We start from the raw sequence: 21,592 nt of genomic DNA on the forward strand, positions 1-21,592 counted from the left end.
CATGTCCATACATCTTGCGTTTGCAAGATGGGTTTAATACATGCAACGATTTTAAAGGCTTTTCTATACATTCTGCTAAACACGGCTTGCATGCACTCTTATATAACTGGACGTGTACGCATTAGAGTCATCACACAAAACTTCCAACGAAAATCACGGCATAACTGTTCTCTGCGATTAAGCATCTAAACGTTAAGGGGTTAAACACGTGCGCGTTATGATGAACAAAACCGGACAACGGTGACATCAAGCTTTTACTTGTCTCTTAGATGGAGAGAGTAAGGCTTCTAAGGTACATCTTTAGGTCTGAGTCTCTGAACGGATGCGCGCCGACCTTGGAGTCTCCAGACGCGCAGAGGGGGATTTTGCGCACTGAAATCAAGCAGAGCCTAAAAGCGAAGACAGCGAGCTGACTATTGTCTGTCTGACTGCAGTCCTGGCACTGGGATACGGGCACGCTTGGCTGTGTTTTACTGCGCATACTGACAACTTAAGACCAACATTGCTCCGGATTGAGTAAGGGAAAATATAGTCCACAGTTTATTTCGCTTTGCCTGGATTCTAAACTTAGAGGAGCGTTGTTACAACTGAACTGCTTAATGTAGACGCTTCACTACTGTAGACGAGCCAAAGAGTCCCAGCTGCTTGGGGGAAAGTACCTCGACATCCTGAGAGACGTTTTGAGAGGATTTTAGGTCTCTTTGCTGAACGTGGATTGAGAGAGGATGATCCCAGCCGCCTTACCGAAATAAGTGAGGTATTGCTTTTACGGAACGGTAAGGAAAAGTTTAGTATATTTCTTGATTAATTCACTGCCCCTAGCTTTGATGTCTTTCCACATTAAAAAGAGACGTTTTAAATGATTTAACGACGTAAATATTTCCACTTTTCTCTCTCTCTCTCTCTCTCCCTCTCTCTCTTTCTTGCAGGTGATCATAGCGATGTTTCAGTGCCATGAGCGTCTTCACCTCTCCAAATCTTCCAGAGAGGATTTAATCCCCGCTCATCGTGAATAAGTCGACAAGTCGTTGAAGATGAGTCCTCTGCAAACATTCTTGTTGTTTTTCCTCCTGCACCAGGTGAGGAGTGAGATGAGTGAATGAGAAGAGGCTAATTATGCAGAAGCATGTCTCCGACTGAGAAAAAGTAGAGATGAAGCGTTTTTATTATGCTGTAGGACTCTTACGAGATAATTCTTTCTTCACTCTAGGTTATGGTTTAAACTTCTTTTGCTTATATTTGTTTTGTTGGCCTGTCTTTTATGTGGATCCTTATCACGCAGCTGTGCAAGACTTGTCTATCTTCACATTGTGCCAAACTGAATAATTTCCTGGCATGAAATTTTATTTGGCACAGTCATCAGGAGCAAATTCATTTGCCGAGCAGAACTCCTCATTCAGTCTTACAGGGATAAGCTTAATTGTTTTATGTTATCAGGGCTCGCACACTATTCAGTGAAATACTTTTCATGTGTTTTTTTTAAAAAAATCCATAAAATAGTAAATAATTTAATACCCTTAGAAATGGCATCATTTCTTTCTTTTCTGTAGCCACTGAAAAATATGGTAAAAACAAACATAATGAATAACATAATGCAAACATAATGCATTTAGTAATCCTGGAAAGACTCCAGCTTTGCTTTAATGCGCATCATGTATTCTACAATATGCAGTTAATTACCATAAAAGCATCTGAGTTTATTATTTCTATTTAATGTTGTGGCTTTTTGTAAGACCATCAGCTTTCTCAGCTATGGAAATTTTACATTACATGCGGAGTGTTGCAAAAGGTAATAGGTTAGGATTAACAATTAGGTAGTATTCTAAATAGAGACACAGAATTACTGAGGTAAAAAAAATCTACTTAAGATATTTTATAAAATATGCTATTAATTTTTGTGCTGGTTTGCAAAGTTTAAATATTCTTTTCTTTCAGTGTTTATATTCAGTATTATGTCCTTGGGTGTGTTGCTTCTCTCAATCACGGCTCATCCGAAAATACAACCTGCCTCTTCATCCCTTCAGGTGCATCACGTGCACCTTTGGTGATCATTGGAATCATTAGACGTCTGTGTTGAACTCCTAACCTGTTTTAAGTGTTTTTGCTCTCAAATTGTGGTCAGAGTTCTTTTTTTATTATTACTTTTTTCCCCTTTCAAGACAACTGAGAACAATAGATGGAAATTGAAAAACCCAGGGATTTTAAAAGCTTGATGATAACGGTGACGTCCCTGTTAATCCAGAGAAAATTATTTAGTATTTACCAGAGAATGATTGTGTTAAGCTTCTAGACGTAATCTTTCTGTAGTCTAGTTCAGGTTTTAATGCAGCAAGCACTCTGAAGAAAGTTCATGAGCTTTTGGGAAGTATAAAGGCCTTTCCTGCCCTTCTCCCCCCATCATACAGTGATGTTGTCCCCTATAGATAGATGAATACAGCGAGGGTATTAGCGTTTTCGTCCTTGCTTTATGGATTCTTGCCATGATCAAACTTGCACCGAAAATGCCATGGGATCGAAGAAGTTCTTCACATCTGTGCCATCCTCAAAGAGGGCCTCTTTAAAGATAGCCTTCAACTGTGCAGCTGCAGCAGCAAAGTGCTGTCTGCTTTGGCTGCGGTTGTAATCAGCCCTGTGCCTTTTGGGAGCTGTGCCTCCAGAGAGAGACAGACTGCCTCCCTGGAGAGGCTCTCTTTGTATGCCTCAGTAGCTTCCCTCCCAACAGATTCACCAATGTCTGACTGGGGATGTAGTGGCCCTTATCAATATTACCCTACCTTCTTAGGTTCAAAAAAATCCCAAATATCTGACCCTCAGTAAAGGAATGGAATAAGTGCTGCAATACATCATGAAGTATGAATAAGATTTCTTTTTTGTTAGTGTATGAAACACTGAAAAGATGCACAAGGATAACGCCCATCAGCGCAAGGCCAGATTTTGAACCCGAGAAGCATTCTGTGATAGAGGATTGCACGCAGGACACTTAAACCCTTTGATATGAAATTTTTAAGCTTCTTGTTTTAAGCAGTTTGAAAAAGTGGTCCAAATCCTCAAAGACCCCCCAGATAAAACCACACTTTTCTTCCCATCGCTCCTCACATGCACATTCAATTAAAAAGCGCTTAGAACATGAATCAAGCGGTGAAAATGTAACCCTGGACCCAGCATCTGTGCCATGCCCCAGGGACAAATAAGAGGGTCAAAGCCATCCTGGGAGAATCCATTCTTCCCCCTGACATCTGCTGCAGTTATCCTCTGTGCAATGACAGCAGAACAATGTAGATGAAGATGAAACATATTTGAGAGCCGTGCTCTCTGCCATCTCCCTCAGCCCGTCCTGCCCTACGCCTATTCCAGAGATTGCACGCAGGGAAAGTGGGGTTTTCAACTCTGCTTGGGATTAAGTGTTAGGAGACGTTGACAAAGTCTATTACGCCTTTATGTCTTATTGCCGGGGTGAGAGCTCCTCTGGTAATATTATGTCACAACACAGCATCTATATGGCCCATGCCAAGAGGATCAGTCGCAGCGTTAGATGTATTGCTGCCTTTTCTGTTACCGAAAACACCACCCAGGGTTGAACTGAGCGCGGAAGACGAGAACGTCTTAAAAGATGGGTGTGACGCACTAGCGAGACGAAGCTTAGCTGGTTACTAGTAAGCTGAATGTGTCTTGTACTCCAGATCACGCCAGGCTTGGAGTTCATCCCTGCAACTTTGATGTGCAGTGATTTAAGGGATTACGAGTCATTTCCCAAAGGATTTAGCCTTAATTTTCTACAGTTAATAATTTATTTAAAAACATGTGTTTACTTATTTGGTCATGCGGAGGTTTTTCAAAAAAAGTCTTTGCTACAAAACAATCAGATTTGAATTTGATGTGATTCAATTTTAGACACAAATATTGCTGCAAAATTCTGGCAGAGGATTTTCCCCCTAGTTGTGTTTTTTTTTTTCCCCCCTCTGCAGTGGTAGAGTGAGACAGTGATGCTCTATTCAAAGGCAGAAAGGGTTCTGGCAAGGACAACAGTTTTATCCCTGTCTTCATAACAAAACACAAATTCTACATAAAATCCCTCTCTAAGGGCTCTTTAACCCTTTTCCCCTTCCCCATGCTCAATTAGGTTTGGTTTTATTATTTATTTATTGTATATTTAAAGGCAACTAACACTGGGAAGTGTAATAAAATGTACAGTGGGGGGATTAGGAGCAGCTCTTTAATCTCACGCTTCTGATAATGCTGCATGGGCTGATTGATTAGTTTTTCAGGAAGCTTATGTCAGAAAAACCTAATCCGTCTTTGGATTGTGCCAGCCTTGTAAGGTTTTCCGCGCTGCCACTTTATCATGGCGGCGAATTACAGAGCTGCTGGGCTGTGATAAGGTCCTCGTCTCTTTTACAGACCCCACCGCCCAACCCCCTGCACCTCCCTTTCCCTCTGGACAATAAAAAAAAAAAAAATGTGTTTATATTCTTCACATCCCTGCTCTGCCTGGTCTTCACATCAACCTCTCCCAGGATTTGCCTTGTAAGAAAGAGAGAAAAAAAAAGAGTGGAACTTAAGTCTTCAAAACCCCACCAGAGAAATTGGGTGGAGAGAGAAAAAAAAATATGAGAGAACACGTCTGGCAGACCAGTAGAAATTTCTGTGGAAGTGATTAAACACTGGATTGACAGAGTGAAGGAGCCTTGTATGCATGCGCTGCCTTCCAGGAATCATTTTGGAGCTTACATGGAGCTGATCTGTATCTGTGCTCATATTGGGGTCACAATCTTTCTAGCCAGGAGGCCTGACTAGATAATCCCTCATAAACAATACTGTCCGTGGCATTTTCAGTCCTCAACTTGTATGTTGTCTCAGACCTCTGAAGAAAAGGTTGTCGCTTCTCCGAGTGAAATCCCTCAAATGTAGCTCGCAGCCACTACAGGTTGTCCTGACTGTATTGAGCCCCGCAGCCTGCTCCTTTCCCAATCATCAGTCATAATTGTGTTTGTACTGGCAATAAATCCATGATAAAGGTCTTGAAATGAAGAGAAAGAAGCTCCAAATGATTGATAGCTATGACACAATTGCCCTTTGCTTTGACAATAAGCCTAATCACGCCACGGTATGGCCCATTAAAGACTTTAGTCAAACAATTATAAGCGGCACGGCTATTTTCCCACTAGCTGCTCGTGTGATGTGAACTGTTTAGGATGAAGTGCAGAGCCTCTCTAGTGGTGCAGGAAACATTATGTTTAATATGATGTTGAGTTTCCTGATCTTGGTCCACAGCTATGAATTTTTATGGGCGATGTGCAGCCCGAGGCGGTGTTAGATCTAGAGGCTCTGCTACCTTATAGCATTGTCATTACCTCTCTGCAGTGTCAGAAGCATCCAGCACTCACTGATGCACAGCGCCAGTGTTTTGAAGACTGTTGTCTGTATTGCTTTTTACTGCCGTGCTGCAACAAAACTAAATGTCGCAATCAATTTATGGAGGGAAGAATTTTTGTCTGCACCCGGCGAGGGGATGGAGTATGATGCCACCGTGCCACTTTTTCTTTTAATTAGTCAAATATTTACATTAACACTATGTCTACCAGCTACCACACTGCAATCACACGAAACCGTGACTTAACAGGCGATGTTTCTTCTTTAAATAATTTCAAATTTCCTGAAAACTCTGACATAAGAAGTTGTTAATTACCGTCTGTGTGGTTCTTGGAGAAGGCAATCACATTTCATGTCAAAGCTCTGAGAAATGATTGACCTCTTTAATTAAAACTGTATTGCTTTTCTGTTAAAGGAAAAGTGTGACAGCTATAGAATAAGTACAATAAATCTCCCTTCTGATTATTCTCAGTTTTGCATTTCCTCCTCTGCCTCCAAGCTTTGAGCCCCCTTTTCTTTTTCAGCATGTCATTTTCAGCCATAACAAAGCACTGTCAGCTCCCCTCTGTCTTTGTATATTTCTTGTGAAGTACCTGTCTTCACAGCTACTCAGAGGAAAAAGGAAGCAACGTCTTTCCAACTCTTGTTTCTTCTTCAAAGAGCCCTGTTTCTGTGAAATCAGCCACGGCGCAATCTGCTCGGAGAACAGAAACATTTTGCTCTGTCAAATTTAGCGGACGTGCTTTTGAGCAAATCAAGCAAAAACATTTTGGAATAAAACACTCCTATCATTCACAGCGCGGATTTGAAGAGGAGAAAATGTAAAACTGGGGTTGTCGCACGCTCACAAAAAAGGAGCTCAGAGAGAGAAACATTTAGATTACGTCTTCCCGAGATGAAAGCAGAAAAAAAAAACTAAAAGTAGAACTTTGAAGTATTAATTTAACAACAACACGCCATGCCTCCTTAAGCTGCGCAGTTTTACAAGCACATTTACCATTGTCCTACGAAGTATAAGGTGTTAAAACCAGTCAAGAGAATGGTAATTACACTGAGTCCAATGTGCTTTGTGGTATTATCCTACTCAATCCCTATCAGCTATCAGGCATACGGAGGTGCGTGGCAGGTGTCAGGAGCCAGCACAGGAGTTGGCGCTCTGACCATGTAAGGGGATTATGAAACTGATGATGCGTTGAAAGGTAACGCCTGCCTAAAAGTGAAGTGTTCAGGGCTTTGCAGCTGTCATATGTGGCAGGTGGCGAGATAACACAAGTATCCAGATTACCTGGAGGCTCTCGTCCCAGAGCCTCCCGTCACTCTCTCTCTCTCTTCTCTCTTGGTGGGATCTTTGTTAACACTTTGGAAACACCTGACATCATCGCTGAATTCAAAGTTTCCACACCGAGCCATGCTCGCTAACATCCCATTTTCACCCCCGGGTCTCATGCAGTTAATTAACAAACTGTCAGAATGCATTTTAATTGATACTGAGTATTTTATAGCAAGATGATGATGATTTTCATTGTCTTTGAACTACAGCACAGAGTCAAAGTTTATGTGTTATTATGCTGCTAAAGTTACTGCATGTAAACGTCTATTTCATCCTAAACTTATCATGTAGGTTTCCACATTTTTACAGCTGCAAACACCTGTAGAAGGTAATTAAATGTCATTTTTACTTTACAAGTATTTTAAAGCATTTTTTGCTCAAGCCCGTTTAAAGTTAACTTGAATAATTAATTTTCAGGATGCAAAACCAATATATGTATATAAAATGGCATTTATGAATTCTAAAATATCACGCAGATTATAGATGAAATTGCCCAGTTTAGTTAATAAATGCCCTCCTGACCAGCATTTGATGTGAACAATGAAACAATAAGAAAACAAAGGCAATTATTCAAGTTTTTTTCACTTTTCCTGGCTTGAGTAGAGATATTGAACACCACAGGACCTCTGTGAATGCTATTTCATTACTGAGATTAGTTTTGGGGGTGGCAGCGTGTTTGGTTGTGATGCCCCCACCCCAATGCACACACACACACACACACACACACACACACACACACACATGGGCCCCTCCCAAAAATGTAAATTTTTAAATAAAGAAGTCTTAAAAACAATTTTACCCAAAGAAAACAAATATATTGGATCTGGTAGGAAGTTAAATGACCTCTTACTGAAACTGACTTACACATGAAATACACTTTATTGCAAGACTACCTTTTTTTTCCCCACATGAATGACACGCCCTGCATTATATTGAACAGAAATTTTGTGATTTCTCTTGTCAAATGCATTGACAGATAACAGATAATTCATAGCCATAAATACGGCTTTACAGTGGCTGCAAGCAAAAGGTCAGACAAGTGAGCAGACATAATGCGTCTCTTGGCATGGCAGGCTCTAACAGGACAGGCTCTGCCTCTCGTCGCAATCAAAGTATAACAGGTCCGAGCTAACGGTGGTGTAATTTCCTGTAATTTGTTCAGTTTAACAGGAGTCGCTGAAGCATGTTTCCACAACGACACGGCGGGAGAAGTAATTGTGTATTATTTGGACTGCCTGGTACATTGTCTCCTGCAGGGCAATAGGTAGCAATAGTAAATGTCCAAAAGAGTTGAGGCGAGGCGACGTTTCGGTCATTGTCATTTCAGATGCAGAGGAAAAAGAGAGGATTGTGTGATCGAGCCAGACAAGAACAACGCTGACACTATTAACATGACTAATGGCTCACATCGTATGATTTATGCTAGCCAAAGGAGGGTTATATTACGTGCTATAATTTATGCTAATCATAGGTTGCAAGCAGCCCCGAGTGACATCATGAGCTGTCAGATAATGTTTTGCCACAACGTGTGCATGCAAACAGGCACAAAATAATAAATTTGGGTTCAATATGCTTTAGATGCTATAATAACTCAACAAGGCCAGATTTGTTGCACTGTATTTGTGTGAAAGCAAAATAGGACTTGACTGGAGACAAACTCTACTGCTTTAAATTCAGCATACTTGGAATTTTTTTGAAGATGAATGTGGGCAGGTGTTGGAGTTGCTCTTTTTTGAGACATATTTTCCTTTCTTTTTTCATCAAAAGAGGTTTAGGGTCAAGGGCAGCTTTAGATCAACAGCATTTCAAGTAGTGGAAATAAGAGTGTCTCTCACTGAGATGAACGCTCGCTGATGTCGGCTCTAAGACATTAACCCTCATCCTCTGGTGTCTTCATAGATAATTTCTGAAAAATGGCTTCAAGTAGTTAATATTCAGTGATGAAACACAACAGAAGGTCTAAGCAACAGCTGCAATTCTTCCTAACTTCCTAAAAAAGGTGGGCGGAGGGGCGAGCCTGAAAACTAAGTGTAATATTTTTAATAGACGAAAATATGCATCCAACTTTTGGGAAAAGCAATCAGACATATTATGTTTCTTTCTGCTGCTTTTTGCACACAAAGCTCTCAATTTGTAACAATTCTCTCTTTTCACGTGCCTCTAAATTTTTAGGCTTTAGTTACACTCCATTAAATATTGCACGGCTAGAAGAGATCCAACCTAAAACTAACAAGGATTTTTATGTGGCTGGGTGCCTGCGTTTGCCTTTTCTCTTTGCTCCAAGCCAACATGAAGAAACGCACCATAACAATCTGCAAAGTCACACACATTGGATTTTTTTCTTGCAATTAAATCAACAAGTTTTCAATACATATTTCATGCGAAGCAAGAAATCCAATATTCATAGTTATTATTATCTCTGTGCTCAAGCACCAAAGTTGGATTTTATTTTACTCATAGATATGCCTTTTCACCCATCCACCGAATATCCTGATAGCGCCAGCGGACTTGTTACATATTATGATAGCGATGCGATGATCCTCTATGTTTCGGGCAAATCTGTCAACAGTAAGAAGGAGAAGCGATGAGTGTGTAGATACAGAGCTAGCGATACAGCTGGGATTATAGAAATGAAAACATCAGCATCACGTCTTTTTGAGCTTGTCTTCCTGCCCTCTCCTCATCGTCAACACTTGTACAGAATGCGTAGACAGCCACAGACACAGACTGGCAGTGGTTAAAGGAGTGGCTTTACAGTCAGTATGAAAATCACATGAACGGGTCCAGTCCATATATATAAGATATACTACACAGAAATGTAACCACTAAAGAAATGCACTGAATTTCTACTCGGCACCAAGTGTACCCAATATATTTTCACCACAAATAATGTCAGCTGTGTACGCTGAAGATGAATTAAAATTGAGATCTATAACATCTTTTGCTGGAATGTCATGACACTGGAGGCTGTAGTCTGTCTCATTTTCACAGAGGTCAGGTGGTAATGGCCTAAAGGATTATACTGGGGGGTAGCAGATATGCTACATGCACACTCACTCACTAACTGTAGCCTCCTGTGATTGGTAAGCTGCCCCCGGTGTGTCGATTTGCTGTTACGATCCACCACAGTGCTGAAGCACCTGCCATGTGATTCCCCGGACGGCCTCTGATTAAAAGTGATGGGTTTGGAGCGTGAGGCTGTCCCAGCGATCTGAGCACCAATCTATTCTTCAGCAGAATGTAGACTCTCTCTGTGGGCTGCTTTAGCGCCTCCAGGGCCTCCTCTCATGGAACCGGCTCTGGGTGTAAATCATTACAAATGATATACCCTGTAACATCAGGAGGAAGATGGCTAAGGAAGGACTTTGCGCAGCCGATTGCAGGCTGAGAATAGTTTTAATCTGAAAGATGCTACTTGTCATGTTGAATGTTTGAAAGCAAGAGTCTGCAGTCCATCCAGCTCTGCTACATTTTTTGGTCTAATGCTAGCAGCACTGGCTGAGCAGCTCCTAATATGACAGGTGTTTCGTCGCAATAGAGCTGGGTAAGTATTACGAAAGGCAGTGGCGAAGGCGGTGCAATTTTTGTGGGATGTCCAGATTTTTACTATGTGGAAGCGCATCAAGTTAATGAAGCTTCAGACACAGAAAATTAGCAGAGAAATGAATTGCACCACCAAAGTGAGGTCAATTTGCACAGATAAATCCATGAAGAACAGTCGAGTGCATCATTGGAACTGCTCGGTTTGCACTGATGAGCAGGTTAATTGCCCATTTTGTTTATTGTGAGAAAGATGCCTGAAACCAATTTTCCCCAGACGCATATCTCAGCCTTATGCACTGGAAAAAAAAATCAGCTATGGAAAACCCAGAAACAGATTAGTTTAGCTTGCCTCTGCATCAACTTCATTTCCTGAGCAAAAATGTGATTTAAAAACCAAAACAAAAACAGAAAAGCAGACTTCAGATCATGAGTTGGCCACATTGTCAGTTGTGAAAGGCTGTGAAAGATTTGGTCACCATCAACAAACAAAAGCTGCAGACCTGCCCGTGGACCAGAACCCATCACAAACACACTGCCACCAGCTTCACTCTCCAAATGCATTTTAACGGCATCTCTTTAGATGATCCAGAAGCCAGATGTCACTGGTTTCTTAATAACTTTCTAGAGGCTAGTTCTGGTCACTATGGCAATTACCTTTATGTCAAGCCTCTAAAAGATATGTCTACCCACGGGACAAGCAGGCAGCCAGCTCCATAATGCTCGTTACAGATGAATGTCGAGGCTGATTCATCCTGACTCGCTGTGTGGTTCACTGCTGCTCAAGCTACTGTCAGGATGTAAGTTTCATGAAAAGCTCTTGATTGTACTGATTGGCACAACATTAGATTGAATTGCCTATTTATGCATGGTTCTGTAAGAAAAGGCCCCCGAGGTGTAGAAATGACAGGTGTAAAATAAAAGCCACGGATGCTCATGTCTGTAGTAATAACAATGCGCTTTTTACACACAGTAAAAACAGATAGTCCTGCTTGTAAGCAGCGTAAAAACCTGGAGGTTCATAGACCATTCACCGAACTCTGACTTAGCCACAAATGTGTATTTTCCACTCTGTCTTTGACAGCTAGAGTAGCATGTGTACTTTGAGGATGTGGTTGATGATTAATTTTCGAAAACCTTTTTTCCGTTCATTTATGCTGGAAATTAATGCGCACATATGAAAAATGTGATAGCCACTTGTCAGCCAGTATTAACAGTTTAATGTAAGCCTGTAACAAAAATATGAGTCCTTAAAAGTCGGTTATAAAAAATGTTGTCAGGATGTGCAATGTTTTACAGTTAAAATTTTTTTTTTTTTTCTGTATTCTTTGGAGATATTTAAGCATTTTCAAAACAAAATAGAATAAAGTAGATAATACTGATAGATCTCTAAGTAGCTGATTCTTTTTTATGTATAAGAATGCATTACTCAAACAGTCTTTTTCCATTTAAATTTAATTGTGGGTTGTAAACTATATATGGCCCCATAATTTCCTAAAAAACTGCTGTTTTGAATGCAAACATATACAAGCATAAACATTTTACTCCTGACATTATATGTGTATATACATATATATTTTTACCAGTCCAAATGTGTTTTATTTATTTAAATTTAGAGTTCTAGTCACTATAACGTAAAAGATGGAGTGTCTATTAAAAAAGAAGGCTTAGCTTAGCTAATGAGAGTGATTAAGGTGCTCTTTCAGAGAGGAACCGTGTGTTTTATGCATGACATTTGATAGTGAACTGGAAATATCAGCTATTAGCACCTTGTGTGAGACCTTACGGTTTTTGTTCATCTTGGTGGATGTACATTAAAATTACCAGGAAACTGTTTGGTGCATTGGCCTTTATGTTTACTGCTGTTTCACCAAAAATAGTCTTTTATAGGGCAGATAGAACGCTGACTATTGTGGTGTAAAAGTGTGATATCTGTGCCGGGGTGTGTGAGGTTCACGCACGTCTTTGTGTTTTAATGTAGGACATGCAGGAAAAGGAAGAAGCTAAACCACACTAGCAGATATCCGCAATGTTTGCCACGAGTCACTGCGCCTTGTGCTGTTGAAATGAGGTCTGGTGTTTTCAGCTCCATAAGTCTACAGTTATTATCATAATAATGTCTTGTTTCAAGTTGCCCTGAAACGCCTCTAGCACGGCAGCACCGATTAAGAAATCTTAATTAAGCTTTTGTAGATTCTCCTTCATCAGACCTTGCCTTTTTTTCCCCCCTTTTTTTGTACAAAACCTCAGAATCCTTTAGTCGGTTTTAAGAGACATCACTGCTGCCTAAATGAACAAGGTGTGCTCGAGTGTGTGTTGGTGCTGTGGTTGTGCAGGGAGGCAGCGAGAGAGAAAGAAACCAAAGCCTATGTGTCAGTGCCAGCTTTCAAGTTCCTAGTGCTTCATCTCTCTCGGGGCATTTAAGTATTAGATATCCCTCTGCTGATCCCCTTGTTGTCACAGCAATTTCCCCAGTTGCTCATCATACTTAAAGTCCTCTCTCATTTCCATTATAATCATCCTATACAAAGCACACCTGAGATTTACACAGAAAGACAATTTGGTTTCACCTCTGAAGCCGCGCAGCATGACACCCAATGTGTTAAAGATATAACAGTTTGAGCTGGTGGGAAGACAAGTGCCATACCTTCCTTGTTCACAGCAGAGGAGAAATGTTCCCATTGAGACCCTGCAGATTTTATGTTTAGCATCATCTGCTGTTGTGATGTTATAAGAGTCAAATCAAATTAACAGCTGAGCTCACATAAGGTATTACTAAGTGGCTGTATCAGTGGGGAATAACGCCACTGGAATTGGTTGATTAAATGACTTTGGATGTGATGAACTACACATAGGGGCATTATTACAGTGTTGCCTCATTCATCCATGTTTACAGGGAGCAATTGTCTTAATTAAGCATTGTGAGAGGTGATAAATGGGCCGGGCTCACTGTCCGTGGGAGACCCATTGATTTCACATTACATATCCAGATAGGCGAGCCATTACCTTCCGCTTTAGGCATTAAAGTGTTACCGCAGTCTTGGACATAAGCAGCACAGTAAAGCAAAGCTGTAATTATAAGACACAGCAGCACAGCTTAAGGTGAATGTAGCCCTGTTACATTTCAGATGGAAAGGTTTGGGAATATGTGACAAAACAAATTGTGCTAGACAGACCTAGTTTGTTAGCTTTATACACATATGCCTCAGTTCAGCTTACAGCAAAAATATAATTAGTCTGGAAATAGTATGCAGCATCTCTGTGAGAATTCAAGCAGCCGCTGCTCTGTACTTTCAACATCTGCTTCTCTCAGTGATCCCTATAACTGGGCCTGGGGAAAACCCAGCACTACTAATTACTAATAAAACTAGCTAAGCTTATTGCTGTGAATTATTAAAGCTTTATCTGAAGAGTACCAGGAATCGCTCCTAAAGCTAAACGGCTTTGAGGTACAAGGAGGGATCACAGTTCATTGCTGCGTCTGGATTAGCACTTAGCACTATACTTAGCGTACTTTACGACACTACCGTGGAAGAGTGTTTATAGGTGGACATGAGCTAAAGTTTAGATTCACAGAAAATGGGAATCTTAAATCTAAGTTAACCTTTCCCTTAAGTCCATGGGAATTCCTGTGCACTCAAAATATTAGAATCTGCTTGAGTTCATCAATGCATCGTGTGTTCAGTTTATCACAAACTTCTTGTTTCCTCCCTTCTGTGGTGCTCCTGCTATCTAGCAGTAGTGTATTACATGCTATTTATTTGCATGTGCATGCACTTTTTAATGTTACATTTATATTAATGATTATTTTCTATTTATTTATTTGGTTGTTGTTAGGTGATGCCCAGTGAATGCTATTTAGCTTCTTGCACAGACCTGTAATAATCTTCAGTATCCTATTACTGGGTTTACAATAGTACGAGATGTTGCTGTTGAATTTTCTATATTTAATCTTTATTTCATTTGTGATAACGAAACCAACACAACCATTCAAACAATTTGTCATTTATTGAAAAGAAAATCTAATTGAATATGCGTTTTTTTTCCTTTTCTTTATCAATGAACCCATAATGAATCATTTCATAAATATCTATAACAAAGGATTTTAAGATATGCTAGAAGATGAATGTGAAAAGTGTCCATACTGCCCCTAGAGTAGTAGTTTCAGCTGGCAACCGATTCCAGGAAGAGCCCCAAACCTTTTGGAGGTGTAAAAATCTGCCAAATGAAACATGTGGAGCTACCTTCTGTGGTGACGACTTGTGAATATTATTTATTTATATTTACTCCATGAGTAAATGTTTTTACCATCTGCTTTATACCAATGGCAATTCTCAAAAACACAGATTTAAACTTCATACATACCAAACCCAAGAACCTATTACTGTTAACCTGTGAGGTGGAAGTTGCTTTTCAGAACTGGCAATCATGTGTAAGGTTTATCTAACATTAACCACATTAGTTATTCATAGACTCATGTTGTCTATATGCACGCTATCATCTTAGCTCTCTGCAGCTGCAGCTTTGCTGCTTTTCTGTGCTTTTTTCATTATTTGTGTATGTACCTTTCTCTTCCTCTGCTCTGCTACATGTCAGTGAAACAGACAAATGCAAAGCAGAAGAGCAAAGTATAATGAATGTGAATTCATCTATGTAGAATTAGCAAATAGAAGGTTTTTAAAGAACACCCATCAATCCATTTTCTTAAACGCTTAACCAACTAGGGTAGTAGAGGAAGCCTCTTCACTGACAGTGAGTGACAGGTAGAACACCTTGGACAGGCTATCAGTCCATCACAAGGCTAAGACCAAAAGACACACAACCATTCTCAGTCAAATTCCCACCTATGGCCAATTTAGAATCACAAATTAACCTAGCATGCATATCTTTTGAGGAAACCAGAGCACACAGAAAAAACCTTTGCAAGCACAAGGAGAACAGTCAAATTCCACATAGAAAGTCCCTGAGCTGAACAGGAGGTTAAAACCCAGAACTTTCTGGCTTTGAGGCTGCCAGTTTTAAATGAAAGTCTATAAAACACTCGGGAAAAGCGACTGCCATCTGAAAAAGAACATATCAGAAAAACTAAGTACACCCCATGATTCATGAGCATCTTTAGGGACAATAACTTGAAGTAATTATTTTCTGTGTAACTTTATCAGTCTCTCACAGCGTTGTTGGTTTCTTCAGTTCATTGAGCTTTGTGAGCATTCATTTATGGAGTTCTCTTAAGAAGTGTACATAAACAATTGCAGATTGTAGATTTGTTGGCATGCTTGGGATAATTGCACGACCCAGTTGGCACCAACCTTTAGCTGTTGCTGTAGCTGTTTTGATGGCATTGGGGTGAATTTGGCACTCCTGGGAAGATCGTGGCATTGTGTTATGATACACCTGAATGCTCCGGTAAACTGCCAAAATGTATTTATAGAGGTGATCACACTTGCTGATGATCAGTTATTATTAGCAGCACTTGGCTGCTGTCTACCTTTTTCACATGACTGCATAGAGTTTTGTCAAAACTTTCTTATACGTGTCCCGTTAACAAGTAATGAATTTGAATGAATGAAATTGCATTTCAGAAAGGTTTTCATGTCAGTTAATTGTTTTTTCTATCTACCTCTGTTCTGTTTCCTATCAAGGTCTCGTGCAGGAAAGTGCATGGAGGAGTCACAGAACTCATCGAGTGGAGGGACAGCGATAATGAACAGAAGATATCTCCCACCGGGGCCAGTCCACGGATCCTCAACCCCCTGCGTTTGTTTGCCAGGGGCTCCCCCGAGTTCAAGAGTAACATAAGGGAAATGACATATTTACACAACATGGAGGACTTTTGGGACTGGTTATCTAACCAGACAGATGTTCAGGGCGCACAGGCCAGAACTAAGCGCAGACCCATCGTCAAGACTGGCAAATTCAAAAAGATGTTTGGTTGGGGAGACTTCCACTCCAACATCAAGACTGTCAAACTCAACTTGCTGATCACAGGAAAGATTGTGGACCACGGGAACGGCACCTTTAGCGTTTACTTCCGCCACAACTCCACAGGTTTGGGGAATGTGTCGGTGAGCTTGGTGCCACCTTCCAAGGTGGTGGAGTTTGAGATCGCCCAGCAGTCCACACTGGAGACCAAAGACACCAAATCTTTCAACTGTCGCATTGAATATGAGAAGACGGATCGCAATAAGAAGACTGCCTTGTGCAGCTTTGATCCATCCAAGGTGTGCTATCAGGAGCAGACGCAGAGCCATGTGTCATGGTTATGCTCAAAACCCTTCAAAGTCATATGCATCTATATAGCCTTTTACAGTGTAGACTATAAACTGGTCCAGAAGGTATGCCCTGACTACAACTACCACAGTGACACACCTTACTCCTCAACAGGGTGACCTAGTAGTTGTTAGTCTGCATCAGCCTTTTGTTTTATCTTCAAATAATGTAAATGTCAAACTCTAAACTCCTTATCCCAAAATACCTAAATACCTGAGACATGTTGCAGGAAGTGCGACTTATGAAGGGACGCACAGCGGAGGGATTTGGTGAAACTTTTGTATATACTACACAAATACACAAGTTTAACACTTCAGATAGTTAGGTGTACAGGGACTTGGCTTTAGGGGTTGGCTTGGGATTCCAAAGGTATTTACCAACCCTGGAAGAATCCACCACATCACAACAGCACATGTTCTCTGTAAACCACGGGTATAATTAGTATGTTGTCCAGATGTTTCCTTCAAGGCTAGACTATAGGCATGGAGCCCTGCTGAGTTGGAAGCGTGTAGCTGGCTTCTGGAAGAGCTGCACTCATGCCAACATTTTCAAACAATTTTCGAACCTTGTTTAAATAGTAATGAGACAAAATATGACAGGACTTTAAATAATGTTAACAATTACAATACCTAAACATTAATGAAGCTATTCAACGGGGCATAAAATGAAAAAAGAATCCCATTTGGAAGATCACTGCATTAAGAATGATTAGTCAAAATGATCATTGCCTTTGAAGTGGCGCTAACATCCATTTATACCTGTTAACAGAACACAGACAGGACAGTCTCTATTATTTCAAATTATTTTGATCAATGGAATTATTTCATTAAGGAATGAATAATTAATATGGTCTTAAAACTGATCTGTTATCGTTCTTTTGTGGGGACTAAAATCAAGTGACTTGACTGATTCAAACCAATTCCTAAAGTGCTCATGACAAAATAAGTCCATCCAACTAATCTAATGCATAAGAAACCTGAGAGCATGATCATACATTACTAACAAACTGTATGTAGGCACCTATCCTAGCTTAACACGGCTGCAGCCTTGTTTGCGCCTTAAAATGTGTTGGTTTTCTGCTACAATTATCATAAGGCATGTGTATGCTAAACTAGTCTGAGATCCAACATCTGTGTTTGCAGGATGCACTTTGAGGCATCAGCCTGCCTAGTGAGCCCCACAGTGGATTAATGTGTCAGGAGAGGTGGGGAGGGGGAAGCAATAATTGCAGGACAGGTGGATTTAGTGAGTCTGGCAGACAATTATCAGCACTTTGTCATGGTTCTGCCACCAGCCCTGACATTACCTGTCTTTAATAGGCTTTAATTAGCCTGGGAAATTTCATTTACCAAGAGTGGAGAAACAAAAAGGTGGGGGTGAAGGCAAAAGTACAAAATCCATCTGCAATTTTAATGAGAAGAGGGACTAAATTTGAAATATAAGACATTTCCCAATAGTACAGCAGGCTTAAGTTGGCTGACTTTGTGTAAAAGTGGATAACATCCAGTCCTGTAGTACATGGTGTAATGTGTTCGACTCAGAAATCACTCAAAGTTTTTTTTTACCATTCCCACATTAAATGGCATGAGTTTTGTTATCTGGAGATACCCAGGGTTTTTAGGTTAGGGCATGTGCCACTAAAGACAAAGAATACGTTTCTGTTAGCGTCATTTTATTGGATGTATCTCACGTCTTTCCACTTCAGCTGTAAATGATTCCATCACCTTATACATGAGGTGAGGTGTACGATAAGGAACTTAACTCGGAGCTGATCTATGTTGATGTTTTGGTTCTACTCCTTTGTGCAAATGCTGTGTGTTAATGTGTAAAACTAAACGTGTTTATTGATTATGGTTTCAAAGTAAATGATGTCAGATTACCCTAATTTTTCCAGACAACTATATCAAGTATACTGTACCTTATTTTTTGGTGTTTGTTAAGAAATATCATGTAGATAAATGTCATATTTCAGCTTATGGTTAGATTGCTTTGATTTCATTTTTTGTAACTGCAGATTGTACCCAGTTTGATTTCTGCTTGCTCAAAATTGTTTCAATAGTTTCCCTTGTAAAATAGGAGTAAAAGCTCTTCTGTGTATAGTGTAATTACACTTTTCATTTTGGAATATTTGATTTCAGATTTTGTTAAAATGTAACTGTAAAGATCAATTTAGGTTTTTATGGCATTAAACCTTATTTGAACTTGGCTCAAAGCATGCTGTCACACCGAGTCAGGTCTAGTCTGTTGGTGCTCGTAGTTGTCTCGTTTCATTCCTGAAAGGACTTCTCAACAGGATAAACACACAATTTTAAGAGGTACATTTCAGGGTAGCTTTTTAATGGGCAATAAATCTGTGTCCACAGGCGTGGATGATACCAGAGGTACACCTCAGGGAGCACATCCATTTTGCCGTGGCCATCAGGGACAGGGGTCTTTTCATTCGCTTCCATTACTCTTATCTGATCAGGGTGAGGCACCTACTCCTTATAGGCATCAAGTCACACTACGCTTTCCTGCTGCATGCATCCAAATCCCCTGCAAAACTACACGGAATGTTAACATACATTTCACTTCTCAGCATCCAACGCTTATTTCCGACAATCAAAATAAAGAGAAAAAAAAAATTCAATTTTGACACTGCAGGCATCTCTCTCTTTCAAGCTTTAAAGTTAGTAGAGGAACGCGAAGGAGGAAGATAAAAGGTTGGAGAGGCGTCCTAAAGCAGAGATGGTATCAGGTCTTTTCCTGGGATCTGTGCTGAGAGGGGCGGATGAGGATCAGCGAGCTGCTGATGAAGACTTCTCTTCCAGCAGAAAAGAGTGGCCTCACATTCACTTTAATTAGGGCTTGTGCCAAGCATTCACACATAAAATAGGGGAGGAAAAAAAGCACGTCTTTTATGTGCTGAACAAAGGTTCAACATTTAACATGGCACTATGCTAATGCAGTTAAAGCACATTTTCTTTTGATTATCACAGTGGTGTTGTTGTCTAATTATTATTTTTTTCAAACGAGAACCCCTCAAAAAGAAAAAAAAGAAAAAAAAAAAAAATCACCCCAGCCTGATACCTGCACCCATTAGTACAACCATTAAAAGAAACTGTGTGGATAATAACCATCCTTCCTTAGACTGAAATCTCTTCACATTGAGCTCAACATTCTCCAGTTAAATCATATTTAAAAAAAAAAAATAAACCTAGGCCACTTCAGACTGCTGGAAAATGTTTTAATGGGTTAATGCAGGCATTCTTGCAGACAACAACTTCATCTTTTTGTCTTTTTCTTTTTTTGCTTCCAACGTTTCAACATCTCAACATGACGCTGAATGATGAGTAATATCATGTAAAAATGATGCTACTCGTAATTTACAAAATCCTCTGAAGTGTCTGTCACGCCACAACATACAAGACGGACCGAATAAAAATAACAACCCCTCATTCAAACACAGAATAACATTGCCAGTAGAAGTGATGCTCAGCATCCTACAGATATCCAAGCATGTTAGAGGAAGATTTTGCACATACTCAATTAATTTTATTCTGCACAAATATGTCAGATAATTGCAGAAAAAAAATGGTTAAAACAAAATTGGTACTTGGACACTTTCTTTTGACAATAACATGACCATGCATTAGTCTCTCCACTTTTAGTTAACCACAATATATTGAGAATATATAATATTTGCATGTTGGCAATACTAAAGAAACAAATTCTCAAAATTGAATCTATAACAGTTCACAGACGTATGATCTGGAATAAGTCATTCAAATGGGAGACTGAGTAAATATGTCCATATACTTCCAATGTTTTAATATATTAGGGCCAAAGTACAGACACTTTTGTCTTACATGTTTCACAAGGATCGACACTCTGTCTTCATAATGGCAGATCACTATTTCCCCCCACAAATACGCAATAGGACACACTTTCTGGTACATTGGTCTTTTGAAGATGGTTCAACTGTCATTTACATAGAAATGGTGCCATCAATATGGGGCATACACATCTTTTAAAAAGTGTAAAGAACTGACCTTGCACTGAAAGTGTTCATGCTTTTTAATGTCTAGTCACAAAACGGGCTAAACATTACAAATATATAATATTTCCCATTTAGTTAAACCTTTGTTACGTTCCTATAGAACTCCATATCAAAATGACTATTCATGGGAACTAGTGCAACCTGGAGGAGGCCTGGTCTTTGTGACAAGGCAGGCACAGAGTAAAATAGACAAAGTACTCCAGAGCAGCTCCAGAGCAATGGCAGATATATTAAGGCCATTTTGAAAATTACAGGAAAAATAAAACTGTAGCAGAGAGCTTGACTTGCTACCCAGTCTGAACAGAATTCAGTTCGGGCAGCAAAGCAAGCAAGCAACACCGAGTGAACCAATTTTTTTTTTTCCTCCCCCCAGTCAATTGATGTCAGTCTTCCACGTGCCAGCCTCCCCACATCCCTGGCCAGAAAGCCCCACTCTTCTTTATTCAAGTGTGTTCAGTTTTGGTGGAAATAAAGAGTGGTATCCTTGCTAGTCCTTCTTTTTTGTAAACCCATGCTTCACACCTCCAGTAAAGTCCTGGGACACAGTCGGGCAGTCAAGACTGTTTTAGGCGCTTCCTGGGAAGACCGAAGGGTGGGCACTGTGCTGAAGCCAGGGCACGAAAGGCTTCGGCTACCAAGTGAGGATGGGACTGGATCATTGACTTCCAGCCTGCAGTCTCCATTATATCTGTAGCATGACTGTAAGCACATGCAAAATGAAGTCAGACACTCAGACATGATAATCTGCACATTAAAAACCAATAAACATAAATGAGATTGTAATGACAAAGCAAATAAGTGGGATTTGATTTGTGAGTTGTATGCTAAACTTGAAAAAGGGCCATTAGTGCTTTCCGCACACATGCATAAACTAAAATTAATAGAGCGGTGGAATGCGTCGCGCTGTGAATACAACAGACAGAAATAAGCTTAATATTTCAAGGTGTCCTGTAACACTGCACTACATCATCTGGAAGAGAAAAAAAAAAAAAAAAAAAATATCTTCCCACAGCGACCACCTCCCTTCTTTTTAAAATTCTACA

General features: G+C 40.1%; 3 protein-coding genes across 7 annotated transcripts in view; 2 read left to right on the forward strand and 1 right to left on the reverse strand.

Annotated features, from left to right (window-relative positions):
- On the forward strand, window positions 1–19,947 carry nxph2a (neurexophilin 2a). Its single transcript, XM_005451994.4, has 3 exons — window positions 1–776; window positions 930–1,079; window positions 15,883–19,947. Exons 2-3 carry the CDS (start codon window positions 1,035–1,037, stop codon window positions 16,627–16,629), a joined length of 792 nt encoding a protein of 263 aa, XP_005452051.1. The 5' UTR covers window positions 1–776; window positions 930–1,034; the 3' UTR covers window positions 16,630–19,947.
- Window positions 1–21,592, forward strand: part of LOC106097784 (serine/threonine-protein kinase pim-1) — a 459,832-nt gene that overhangs the window by 14,022 nt on the left and 424,218 nt on the right. The window lies entirely within an intron of this gene.
- spopla (speckle type BTB/POZ protein like a) overlaps window positions 19,720–21,592 on the reverse strand; it is an 11,938-nt gene continuing 10,065 nt past the window's right edge. For all 5 annotated transcript variants that reach the window (XM_025904058.1, XM_025904059.1, XM_003445328.5 and 2 more), the window contains one exon: window positions 19,720–21,248. In XM_025904058.1, coding sequence (XP_025759843.1) covers window positions 21,104–21,248 — 145 coding nt within the window. In that variant the 3' untranslated portion in view covers window positions 19,720–21,103. The remainder of the gene's footprint in view (window positions 21,249–21,592) is intronic.

Source organism: Oreochromis niloticus, linkage group LG16 (assembly GCF_001858045.2).
Source record: "Oreochromis niloticus isolate F11D_XX linkage group LG16, O_niloticus_UMD_NMBU, whole genome shotgun sequence".
Taxonomy (NCBI): domain Eukaryota; kingdom Metazoa; phylum Chordata; class Actinopteri; order Cichliformes; family Cichlidae; genus Oreochromis; species Oreochromis niloticus.

Bases quoted from the DNA above. Each gene is read 5' to 3' on its own strand.
- nxph2a (XM_005451994.4), top strand. From the start codon at position 1,035: ATGAGTCCTCTGCAAACATTCTTGTTGTTTTTCCTCCTGCACCAG. The intron at 1,080-15,882 runs GTGAGGAGTGAG...TTTCCTATCAAG, and splicing joins TGTTTTTCCTCCTGCACCAG to GTCTCGTGCAGGAAAGTGCA.